The sequence below is a fragment of the Aythya ferina genome (genome assembly GCF_964211825.1).
Source record: "Aythya ferina genome assembly, chromosome: 1".
Taxonomy (NCBI): Eukaryota; Metazoa; Chordata; class Aves; order Anseriformes; family Anatidae; genus Aythya; species Aythya ferina.
Genome location: NC_140296.1, coordinates 81,451,825 through 81,464,769, shown reverse-complemented (window position 1 = coordinate 81,464,769; position 12,945 = coordinate 81,451,825). Strand labels below are relative to the sequence as shown.

General features: G+C 36.1%; 1 protein-coding gene across 3 annotated transcripts in view; it reads left to right on the top strand.

Moving 5' to 3' along the window:
- MAP3K15 (mitogen-activated protein kinase kinase kinase 15) overlaps positions 1-12,945 on the top strand; it is an 82,737-nt gene that overhangs the window by 31,343 nt on the left and 38,449 nt on the right. For 2 of the 3 annotated variants that reach the window (XM_084506223.1, XM_084506225.1), the window contains exons 4-7: positions 968-1,039; positions 4,613-4,806; positions 7,479-7,647; positions 8,683-8,789. In XM_084506223.1, the coding sequence (XP_084362349.1) occupies positions 968-1,039; positions 4,613-4,806; positions 7,479-7,647; positions 8,683-8,789 (542 nt within the window). The remainder of the gene's footprint in view (positions 1-967; positions 1,040-4,612; positions 4,807-7,478; positions 7,648-8,682; positions 8,790-12,945) is intronic. The other variant, XM_084506224.1, reaches the window with a different exon arrangement.

The following is a 12,945-nucleotide window of genomic DNA, read 5'->3' as shown; positions in this document are numbered from 1 at the left end:
TTGGCCACGGAGGAGTCATTAGCAAAAATTCTCCTTGATCTAAAGGGAACAGGATTATAATTTATCCTTGCCAGAAGGAATTTCTATATTGAAAAATCACTTTTTATTGTGATTGGCAGAAAGTCTCTTCAGAGCTTCAGTAGCTGTATAAATTAGACTTTCTACTTTTTCAGGTTAATGAATATTTAAGAAAACTAAATAAAAAGGTTTTGGCACTTAGACTCATTTTCTCCAATTTAGTAGCCCCAATGGATTGACTAAAGTGTGATATATATTATATGGGTTTAGTAACCTAAAAAAGCAGTATCATAAAGCAGCTTTATATTTGTTTATTTTTACAGTATATAAAAGGTTATGTGACTGATCATCTAAAGATATCTTTCTAAAAAAGCCTCTGAGGTAGCAGAAGTATTAAGAGTTTGAAAAGGGCACAGAATGAAAGATAGGAGTAGGAGCGTCTTAAATGCAGACAATCATTATTCCTTTTGGGCGGAAAACAGTAAAAAGGCAAAGGGTAACCCAATAAATATTATTTCTAATATTTCTATCATTAAATATGGCACTGTTTCTATTGACATAATGAAAACTAAGGCTTTTAAAATATATTTATGAATTTTAATGGAAATGTTACTGTCTCAAGGGATGCATATTTGTAGCGACTGAATTATAGTTAATAGGTAACGAATCTGCCACATTCTTGAAAGTAAGACTTTAAAGCATGTTCATAATGACACAGGGAGATGTAAAGACAAATAAGAGAGATAAAGAACTCTTACATTCTTGATGGCAACTTTTTGCACTGTTTTCTTGTTCTTGTAAATACGGGCTTGCTATAAATACCTATATTCATTTTCTGTTGTTTCTGTCTTTAATCATTTTTCTATTCATGTGTTGTCTGTTGTTTTGATTCTTTGGCTATTTTGTGGTGGTGTTTTCCTCTATGTTGTTTTATTTCAATCTGGAGTAGGTTGCCAACCACAAAGCTTTCCTTCGGGTTCAAGTACCTCCTGAATACCACAGTGGTAATCTGATAGGCAAAGTATGTATCACTTTCAATCTGATTTCTGTTGAATAAATATGCCATCTCATTACTGTGTTTCTAGGCATTTTTTTTATAAGGATGCTTTTTAAATTATGCTTGGTAGGTTCTTTCTTTCAAAGTAACTGTAATCTTGAAGTACTCATTACTTGCAAGCTAGATCTTGTGCTTGGAGTGTTTGGTTTATGGAAATCTCTCTCATAGTATTTACATAAAAATGCTACATGTGTTCAACTTTTGAACAGGAAGTATTTTTATAAAGCTGATATCTCAGAGTCACCTGTATTACAAGATGGATAGGAATGTGATGGCATAGAAAACTAATGCAGAAACCTTAATTCTTAAGACAACAGTGGATCAAACTCCCTGAATACTCAAAGGGTGTGACTTCTTTGAGTCAATGCAGTTCATTTTCTGTCATCGTATGTGCTTCTCTTCTAACTGCTTTGTGAGTTAGGGTAAGCACTGCTAATTAATACCCCTTGAGGAAGTGGCGAAAAGTAAAGTGACATAAACTGGCATGGCTACAGTGAAATAATTGGGCTCTTAGTTGTGCAGGCATAATTCCCTTTCTGAAGATGCAGAGATCTAGTACAATATCTCTGGCACAAAGTGACAGCTTGACCAGAATACCTACAGCAGGACAAGTGAAAAACAAACAAACAACAACAACAAAAAGCACACAACTCTTTACATTATTAAGGCCAAATGTTCAGTTTTAACAGCATTGGTGAAATGTTTCGAGAAGTATTTTTAGACAAAAAGATCTCTACATTTGGCCTAAAATGGCCTTTGTAGGCCTAACTCCTTCACTAAAGGTGTATCTCTGTGCTTAATTCCTGTAGCCATTTTCCTCTGAAAAACAGGTACTTTTCTCAACTTACCAGCAGTTACTTTTATTTCTTTTATGTTCCTAAACCTTGGGCTCTTTTTCTGTTGCATTAAAGTGTTGTGATCAAATACAAAAATTTCACTGCTAGTGCACTGGGCATGTGTTATGTGCTAGAAGATGAGCTATTGAGAGTTATTCCTTTTTTTTTTTTTTTTTTTTTCAGTCTGTTTTATTTTTAAATTTAAAAAAAAGTCTTGAGATAATAAAAACGGCTAATAATCCAGAAATAAACCCACTCAGCATACAGTCTTTATAAATTACCAAAGTCATATAATTCTATGAATTATATAATTCTATGTATAGAATAATTCTATTCTATATTCTATATAATTCTATATCTATGAATTATAAAGCATAATTCATAGATAATACATATTTGCAGCTGGAATGGCTATAATTGTTCCTTAACATAAACCTGTGCCACTTATTTGCTATCTTAAAAAGCAGTAGTTGGTGTGTGACAGGACAGCAATTTTCACAGCTTTTGGTATCAGAGATCAGCATCCAGAGCAGATGATCCGAAGAAGTAATGATGGTATTTACTGATGATATTTACAGCCATCTCTAGCCCTTGATAGTTTAAGAAAAATAGATGAACAGAACTGTTTTTTTTTGTTTTGTTTTGTTTTACATAATGAAGATAAAGAGGACTATTTTTAGAAAGTTCAGTTCTTCCCTCTATATGAAGAGACTTTAGAATTTATTCCATATAAATACTGGACAGAAGAAGGTAAAAATTTGGAGATTGGTGTCTATCAGGGCATACAATGTTTGGTTTTCTTGGTGCTATACCCAATGGCATCTCCGTCAGGAGACAGAATATCTTTTCCTTCATGTGCAGCACAAAAATCATACCTTGTCACCTGAATGAACTGGGTATGGACTGCCCTTCCCAAACATGGCAAAATAATTTTTGGAGGTACAGCTGTGCTGGTTGCTCTTCAGACAAGGTCACGTGCCAAAATACGTGCAGGCTTCCTGACTTCTGCAAACAAAAACGTGTTTTTAATTGAACAGATTTCATATCCAAAAAGAGGTTAAAAACCTAGGTCAGACAGATGAGATGCTGGCCAAATATGATAAATACGGTGTTTCATATATAAAATTAATATTTTCTAAAAATTGCTTTTCTTTTTCAGGATATAATTGTAGATCTATTTACATCACAAGATCCATCATACTTCTATTTTTTTTTCCACCTTTTTATTTTTTTTCCCCACTGCAGGAAGATCTAATTCATTATTACAGGCTTCAAACCAGAATTTATAGACAAGCAGCTTTTGTATTGTGCTGAACTTAGTGTTTACTTGAATAAACCTCAGACTAAATCGTATTAGCATACTGGTCGCTTGGGTTGCAAGTTTACCAACTTTTTTAGTGTGAAGTAAAGATATTGCAACAGATAATGATATTGTTGCAACAGAGATACTGTACTGCAAGGCTTGTGGAGAAGGCAAGTAGCTTCATCTTTATCTGTTAGAAATCACTCAAAATTTGAAATCCTTACAGACTCAGATCAGCAACAACATGTCTCTGATACAGGTTTTTTCCTGTCTGTATTTTCAGTAAGTGCACACCTTAATTTGTTATTATTTCCTGTGAACAGCTTATTCCTCTTATTCAGTGTATTAATGCATATAAAAACACGCCATCCTCATATCTGTTCTTTCAGGCATCTCATCATTCTCCTAGTGTTCATAGTAACTTTAAATGGCTGCTGCTTTACTGCAGGCTTAGATATTACGAAAAATAAAAAGTATGATGTTGTGGTAGGTATTTGATGCCTTGGTATCCCCAAGGTGACAGCAGAAGGATATTGAGTGGTAGCTGATTTCATTAACTGTATCACAGTGACTTCAGGGTTCATGCTTGGTTACTCTGAATGCATTGTTTGGCTGGCTTTTTACTTCTCTATTAAACAGCAGAGAATTATTTTAGCTCAAAATAGAACACTGGTGCTTAGAGTAGTTGTGAAATACTTCTTAGTTGTCTTTTTTTGGGTCTTGCTCAGGAGTTGAAAAATCTGAACATATTATATTTGAGGCATTTCCCACTTTCTCTCTCATTTCAGCGCCTTGATCATATTTTTGCTATTTGTAGCCTATTAAAGACTTTTTTCTCCTTCAGAATTTTGTGTTAAAAGTCTTAGATATATTATGAAACATTTCATAGTGGGTTTATTTTTGTTGTTGTTGTTTTTGTTTTTTGGTGTTTCGTGCCAGCTTGAAGCAGATGTTTTGTAAGCTTTTCTGGATTAAGCATCTCCATAAAGTCCTTACAATGCCTGTGTTTCTGGATTTTTCTTGTGGTTTATGGTGAGCTCTGCATCATATCCTTCGTAGCACAGAGTAAGCCTAGAGGATGCAAGTACATCTTCCCTGACCTCAAAAATGTGGGACCAGAAGATTAGCTTCTCCTGCCAGGCCCTCTTGAGGTCCATGCATCACATCAAAAAATTGAACAGTTTTATTGGATTGTTCAGATCCAGACCCTTTTTCATTACCCCTGTTAATATTTGTAACTCTTCCACAGAAAACTCCTTGAACTTAAGCTTGCGTTAAACATTGCACCAAGCCTAATCTACTTGTTTTTTTTTTTTTTTTTCTGACAGTAAAAGAATTCTATGTATACACAAGCATATTTCCCCTTTGTTTTCTAAACTAGATTTGTTTTTCTTTTAGGCTTCCAGTGGCAATTACTATTTTATTCCGTACATTGTCACACCATGTGCTGACTACTTTTGCTGTGAAAGTGATGCCCAGCGAAGAGCTTCTGAGTATATGCAACCCAGCTGGGACAATATCCTGGGGCCGCTTTGTGTCCCGCTGGTGGACAGGTTTATCAGCCTTCTGAAGGATGTTCATGTTACATCATGGTAATTTTGTAATGCACAAACTTCCAGAACCTTTGATATTCTCTTTTTAATGTAATGGAAAGAGATGCAGAATCTCTAGTAGCATTGATTTTTTGCTGCAGTTAATACAGTGTTAAAAGAGGCTTCTAACTTTATGGCTTTCTGTATCAATGTCCTGCAGCTGTTGCAGTTAACTAGCCATGTTATGTTAGAAAGCAATTTATGGTTACTTTCTGAAATATCAGTAAGTAAAGTCAGTCCACAGGTAAGGTAAACTGCTGCAACGTGAATTAGAGTGCATGAGGTTGTAATAGGAGATAAGATCATAGCCACCTCATAGAACTCAAAGCCAAAGACCATTTTTTTTTCTGTCACCAAATAAGTATATATATAAGGCAGCAATGAAATGTAACCCTTCCATGTTTTGTTATTTGTTTTAATATTAGCCTTCTGATATCACACAATAAATGAGATACTGTTAAGCCACTTGTACAAAGGATTGTTGGAGTTCTGAGTACTGGGGCTGGAGATGAAAGTGTCTCTCTCTGAAGTGCTTTCCATGTACTCTGCAGCCCATTTTTGTTTGTTTTTCTGGAAAAAAATGGGAAAGACTGAGCTTCTTGGTTATCTTTTCCTGTGTCTGAAGCATAAGGTAGCATTGAGGGCTGTCAGATTTCTTCCTCTTTCCCATTGCCACCTTTTGTGCTTTTTGTTCTCCCAGTCCCATTGTTAGGATCTATAGATGGCCCAGCCCATGCTCACCTTGCCATTCTACCTTCATCCACACCCATTTCTGCTGTTCTCTGTGAAGGGGATATTGCTGGCCTGAGGAAACACAGGCTCCCTCCTTCTCCAACACAGTGCTAGAGGGAAGGCTACAGGTAGGCAACACAGGCCCACTTTGAGAAGAGGGACAAGAGGAGAGGCAGAAACTCACTGAAGCTGGCAGCATACAGGCAAGCTGCACTAGGCAATGCAGTACTCAGGAAATTAGTAGAACAACCAACTTAGTAGTTGGTCTTGGCAGTAATTAATTTTGTTACCATTTAGCATATCTGTCATTATGAAATGGTGCTCTGTGAACGAGCTATCCAAAGCTACCTGTGTATTTTGTCTGACATTTATGACCAAGGCTGTGAGTGATTTCTGTTTGATAATTATGTTGAAAGCCCTGCAGTAAAGCCATTTTTTTCCCTCTTCCATTTTCAGGCTAAAGTGCCTGAAAAATTTTCAGGCTAAAGTGCCTGAAAAAGGCTTTAGTACTGGTGCATAATTAGACACTATTGTGGTAGAGCTCTATAAAGAAGAAGAAGTAGCAAGATGACCCCATATTTCTTCCAAAAGCTTGAATAGAATTGAAAAGGTTAAGTGTTAGATCTTCCTCGAGAGTGAGACTTCCATTCCTAAGTCATTTGGATACTTTTAAAAAACATAATTTCAAAAAACACCATCTCCCTTTGGTTTGGTTAACAAAAGGACTAATTATCATTAGCCCGGGTGAAGGCAGTGCTGGATAGAAACTTGACGTAGGTAATATGTGGTAAATTAGGCCTAACTTCCACTTGACAGTAGAACAACTATTAAAAGCTTTCCAGTAGTATCTACTGTGACCTTGCTGCCTTGCATTATAAAAATCGTATGCATTCAATGTAAGACATAATATTTTGGAGCACTTAATCTTCTTTGCTATGTGTAGGGCTTAGTGTTTAGCAAAGTTGAATACTAGTGATGCTCACTTGTAAACAAAAAAGGCACCGTGGGCACTTGAGGATGTCAGGCACCATCTGCTGACTTTCCAGATATTGACTCTATAAGCTGCTCCAGATAATGTTAGCTCTAAGTAGCCTGTCCAGGTAGTTTATAACTGCCAGACTGATAACATAAATATAAATTTGTATTCTATAAAATATCTGGTGTTGCACTGTGCACTGACATTAGTATAAATAAAGTGTAAAACACCTACTGGGGGATTTAATGGTGTTATGTGTTATATTCATATTAATACATGTTATACATTATATTCATCAAGCTACAATGAAATAAGCTTTTGGTATGTTGTCTTTGTTTTGGTTTCTTTTTTTTTTTTTTTTTAAATTATCTTTCCTCCTTTGGTTATAAAATCCCGTATCTCCTCTTTACATCACAGTGGTCTCTTGTCTCTGTGTCACTTTATTATTCCAACTGCTGCCTTCTTAAGGATAGAGATACAAAGTGCCACATTTGTCATGGTCAGTAATGGGCCAAAATATGCCGCAGTTTTACTGTGGTAATAAAATTATCTCAAAATCCTGGTAATATATATATATATATATATATATATATATATATAGCCCCATAGGCTGAGGTAAAGCAAGGTAGAACGTGTGTAATGATTTAATGAAAAATATCAACTTAGATGAAACATTTGAATTAAACTTCATTCTGAGGAAATGGTACTTTTAATTAGAAATTATAGCTTTTATTAGAAATGCAACCACATTTCATGGTTTCCCTCCTCTGCTCAGGGAAGTGGTAGAGTCCCATTTCTTGGAGATATTGGACGTGGCACTAAGCGACATGGTTTAGTGATGGGACTTTGTAGGTCAGGTTGGTGGTTGGCCTTGATGGTCTTAAAGGTCTTTTCCAACTTATATGATTCTATGATTCATAAGCAATAACAGTCTTCTTCCCAAATGTCTCTTTTACTTCTTTAGTGCCTATTATAAAGAAACACTGCTAAATGATATTAGAAAAGCTAGAGAGAAGTATCAAGGAGATGAACTTGCTAAGGAGCTGGCCAGAATTAAGCTTCGAATGGATAATACTGAAGTGCTGACTTCTGATATTGTGATAAACCTGCTTCTTTCTTACCGAGATATACAGGTATGTTTCTAAAGACTAAGAAATATGATTTTACCATGGGACTTTGGGTCTTGTTGCATACTTCTTCATCTGTTAAACAGTGATTCAAAGCCGACACTGCATTTCTGCATTAACAGTTTGACTTGATTATTAGGCTACTTAAGGGGCCTTAGACTCTTGTTTTACCTATGAACAAGAGATAATGGTTAGGTGACTTTTAGAGGTCTCCTTGTTTGTTTTCTGTCATTTTTAATCTCCTTAAAAAAAATACCAAAGCAAAATGTTTGCTCTTCTATTCCCCCCGCTTCTTCCTCTGCCCCCAAGGTCAAATAAATTCAGAGACTAAGAAAAGACATTTGTTTTGACCACTGTTTTGGTTAGAGGTGCCCAAGTTGAGAATTCTCATTCAAAGAAATCTTAATTTATTTTTTAAATGTAAGTGCACCTTTTCTTGATTTTGTTTTTAAATAAGTTCTGTTTTTGCTAAAACACAGCTAGTCTGTGTATTTGATATCACTTTTAAAATATACTTCAAACCATTAAGCAGAAATGTTTTCTATCTATCTTAGAAGCTAAGTTGGATATTTGGGAAGTATAAATAAGTCATGAGAGCTGTGTGTTGCCCTTTGTTACCCAACTTTCCATTCTGAGGCATGTATTTTCATGCAGCCCTTTATCCAACTTCATTTTGATCATCTCTGGTGAGCATTTTCTTTCTTTTGAAAGGTCTCCTTTGACAAATACAATCATCTTCAAATGCATATTGAACAAACAGATGAAGTAGTGTGAGGCCATCTATGATCTCAGTAAACTGGCCTCTTCAGCAATGTATATGTGCCATTGAATTGAAGAAACAAGGGCTGATGTGGATAGCAAAGTCCCTGTTTATTTTTTACACAGTTTGTAGCTGTAACTGACTTAGGAACAGTCCACCTGAGATATTCTCTAGTCACGATGTGTTAGTGTAGTGATGCTTTCCTCTGACGGAGGTATTCTTCGGCTTCTTTTTTTCTTTCATTTTTATTTATTTATTTTATTTATTTGAATTCCTGCTAGGACTATGATGCTATGGTGAAGCTGGTAGAAACACTTGAAATGCTTCCTACCTGTGATCTGGCTGATCAACACAACATTAAATTTCATTATGCTTTTGCACTGAATCGGTAAGGATAATTTTTTGAGGATGTTTCATTATATTGCTGTTGTTCCACAAGTTTATATTTAAACGTATAGTTCAGACAATAACATCTGTTCCAAAGGCCACCAGAGTAATACTGAAAAACTCCACTGATACCAGCGGGCTCTTGGCCAGGCTGAGATTGTTTATTCTGAGTCACTGATTATTCTGAACATCTTGAAAAGTTTAGCATAATAGAGTTATTGGTGAGTTATCAGAGTCATAGGTAGCAAGTAGTGCTTGGTCGGTGAATACATGTTCATGATGCAGCTTCCTTGAAAGGTTGAAAGGCAATCTGGAACTCCAGGCTCTTTGCTGATTTAGCTCTCCTAGATTAAGAAGCACAACGATATATCATTGAACTCTTCTAGATAGCTACAGCTCTCTGTGGTGCCTATGTATGATATTTGCTTCATTTCTAATCAATTTGTATGAAGATTGTATCAGAAAGTAGATATTATACAAATGAGATTAGATGTAATAATGAAAGTAACTGCTTAGATGCAGTTTGCATGTTGTTAAAAGTTGTGACCTGCAATCAAACTTAAAGAAAAGGGAAAAACAAAAAAGGCCACATCAGGATGGGATTAAAACACCAGAGGGATTAAGAATTTAGTTACAGAACTAGGAAAACAGTTGTTGATGGGGAATCCCCAACAGATTTTTTTTTTTCTTGTGGCATTTTTTTAGGAAGTTGGAATAAGTCTGCCATTTACCATTACTGCCATAATACCATTTGCCAGTTTCATCAAACTAAGGAGTAAATACAGAAACATTGCTCAGAAAAATACCAGATATTGCTTCTTCATTTCCGTGCCAAGAAACAGTCTTCATACAGCATTTTATATTATGTGTTCACTACAAAAAGAAGCTCATTTGCATGCAGCCATATGCAAGGTCATACAAATGAACAAAGAATGCAGTACTTGCCAGTTGAAAAGTTCATAGAAGGAAGTGATTTTCGAAAAGGATTTGGTGGTTTGTTAACAGGCTGAGTGATGCACTAGCAAAGTCTTAAGTGATCCTTGAAGAATGCAGTAGTGATACAGAGCATTTAGAGCATACAGCATAGGTGGGACTGATGCTGTGCATAATTCTAATGTCTGTGCTTTTATGACAACTAGCTGTAGAGATTTCTTTGAAGGCTGGAGTAAAACCTACTTAAAATGCTTTTGTATATAAAAAGAAAAAGAAAACAGTTCTGAAATGTGAATTGATTACAATGGGAAGTATGTCTGTGATATGAAATTCATCAGATACCTGGCAATGCCCAAATTTCTCAAAGAAAAGAATAACTTGACCCATGTTTGGAACCTTAACCCAAACTTGAATGATGGCAAAGCCTTTTTAATTAGAAGAAGGACAAATTATTAATATTTAGTTCTTGACATCAAATATATGAATATAATTCTTACATATAACTCAAGTTACATAGTTGTTTTTTTGTTTGTTTGTTTTTTTGATTTTTGTGTGTGTTGTTGTTTGTTTTAAGACTGGAAGCAAACACTGGTTGTCTTGATTCTCCTCCACTCCTGGTATCGTCTACTATTAGATCTTAGCTGATTAACTTTTACCGAGTCTGTTAACTTCTATTCCTGAAGTATATCTTTCAGAAAATTTAGATCTGAATACATGAAGATGGAATTTTGCAGCTTGCTCTGGTATTTATCACATCTAGTGAAAGATACTTTTTTCATTTGGTTGCCTAAAAATAAGAGAAAATGGACTTTTGCTATAAAATTTTTATGTACAACATAAGACAGTATTTTAAAGTAGGAACCAGTGTTTTGCTGCTTCTTATGATGATATACACTTTAAACCATGTTGCAATTTGCTTCCTGTATGTACAGTTATCATTTTATGGTATGATTTTCCACCTTTTTCCCTCCAATCCCTAAAAACTGCAGGCTTGATCTCTGAAAGCTTCTGAAATTCACGTTTCCTTAAGATATCATGCTGCTTTCCTGAAGTGGTTTCAACAAAAAGGATTTGGCCCTATCTTTGTTTTTATTTATTTATTTATTTATTTTTAAATATTCCAACTTTTCATTATTTTGGGAATATGACTCAAGATGTTGGGGTCAGGATCATGCCTTGTCCTTAGGAAAATATCCTGGTTTGATCAGACTACAGTTTTTAAAACTTTATCACTTACACGTGCATAATAAAACTGGCACATTCCCTTGTCCTCTTTGTCTTCAAATTCTTTGTATATTGAGCAGCACATGACCCTCAGGCCATTACATCTTCTGTGTTGTTTCAGCATTGCCAATAGAGCTCTTGTAAGACAAGACAAAATGGATTTGCTCACACACCTGCTTTCCCCATCGGCAGATTTCATTAAATTCATCATTAGCCTGAACCAGCACGACTCCACTTCTGTTACGGGAACAATTTAAACATTGATATAGAACTTTTTTTCAGAAATGAATGACCAGTTTTCCACTAGTAAGACTGCATAATTTCCCTTCTACGGAAGTTTTTGCCTTCTCAGAACAAAGTGCAGGACCAAAGGCCAGAGTTTAGGACTTGAACATTTTCAGAACAACTCTACTTAAGCTAAAAATGTCCCCGTGGGTATTGGTTTTAGCATCATCTTTGGGATTTTTGAAACACTTTTTTTTTTTTTTTTTTTTTAAAGTATAATTTTAATGAAGTTTTATTAGAATCTGTTTATAAAAATACAGAACAATGTGTTCATTTAAGATTCTATTAATGTTAGTGTACAGATCGGTCTAGATGTTGCTTAGTATCACTAATGGAGCGCACCAGAGACAAAATACATCAAAAGCAAAACAATTAGTAATTGCAAGAATATCAGAGCCTGCTGAAGTTAATGTTTGCTTAATTTTATTATGAAAGCGTGCCGGAACTGCGATCACAAACAACAGAGAAAGTTGTTCATTTATTTCCTCTTGGCATCCGTAACTGAGTTCTGTTGGCAATTAATTGCACTTGGTGTTTTCAAGACAATGCTGTTCAAGTGCTGCAGAGAGCTAGCAATGTGGCAGACAAGGGGTAAGGGATCACTTCTGAGGGCCGTGGGCCCTTGCTGGTACATTCAGCAGGCACAAGCTCAATCTGAACCACGACTGTGTGCAGCTCTGGATATAAGTTAACAAGCCGTGTTTTAAGGGAAGGAACAGGGTATATGACTTCAGACTGGGCACCGTTCCAGCCGAGCTGCATGTCCTCTGGTTCAGAGACAGCCTGGGTCGGACCCGGCTTGGATCATGAGCGAAGCAAGCCTGGGCCTGCCTGCAGAGTACTCTGCAGGGCAATGCAGGACTTAGTATTACTGTGTATTAGAGAAGCAGACAGCTGCATGTATGTTTCTGGTACCCTGATTCACATAGCTTGTTATTAAGCGCAGCCTCTCTTCCAGATCAATATCTTCCTCCCAAATTTCCAGCTCGGAGCATTGAGAGCACCTTAAATTTGTCATGTCTAATGACTAATAATAACCTTCAGGCTAGTAATGGACACTTGCAAGGATGGGATTGTGCACGTTTCCAAGCCTTTTTTCAGGTCACCCTCTTGACTGTTTGTTTAGAAGCTCTAGGAAGCTTAAAGTTGTTGCTTTAAAGTGTTTTAAGCTAATTAATTTTGACTCCACACAGAAGTAGAGAGTGCTTTTGTCAATGCAGATGTGGGTTGGGATAAAACATTGTTCTCTTTGTCTCACATTTAGTTCTGACTGTATTGTACCTTAGGCATAGGATGGGGCACATCTTCAAGTTTAAGTTCATCTCGAATGTGCAACATGAGTATTTTCAATATTTGTATTCACAACTTTGGGATGATGTAAGACACTGTGTCATTGAGGGCTGTCTGCGGCTGTTTCAGATGTAGATGGCTCTTTGCTTCAGTCCATGAGTGTACCTTGCCTGGGAGGCAAGCATAATGTAAGTAGGTGAGTTGTGTGAGCTGCTGTGAAAGGCTGTTCTCATATTGCAAGATCCTTGAAAGCTAAGAAATTTCTGAATTGTTTCCATTTTAATTTTTCTGTTTTAAATTGGTGTCTAGTTGAAGGCTGTCTGATTTTTCCATTTAGAGCTTTGCCTGGTGCATGTAGCTGGAGGTCAACTGGTCAGTATTTCAATATTTTGTGATGTTCTGCTTATCGAGGATGTGCCTGTACT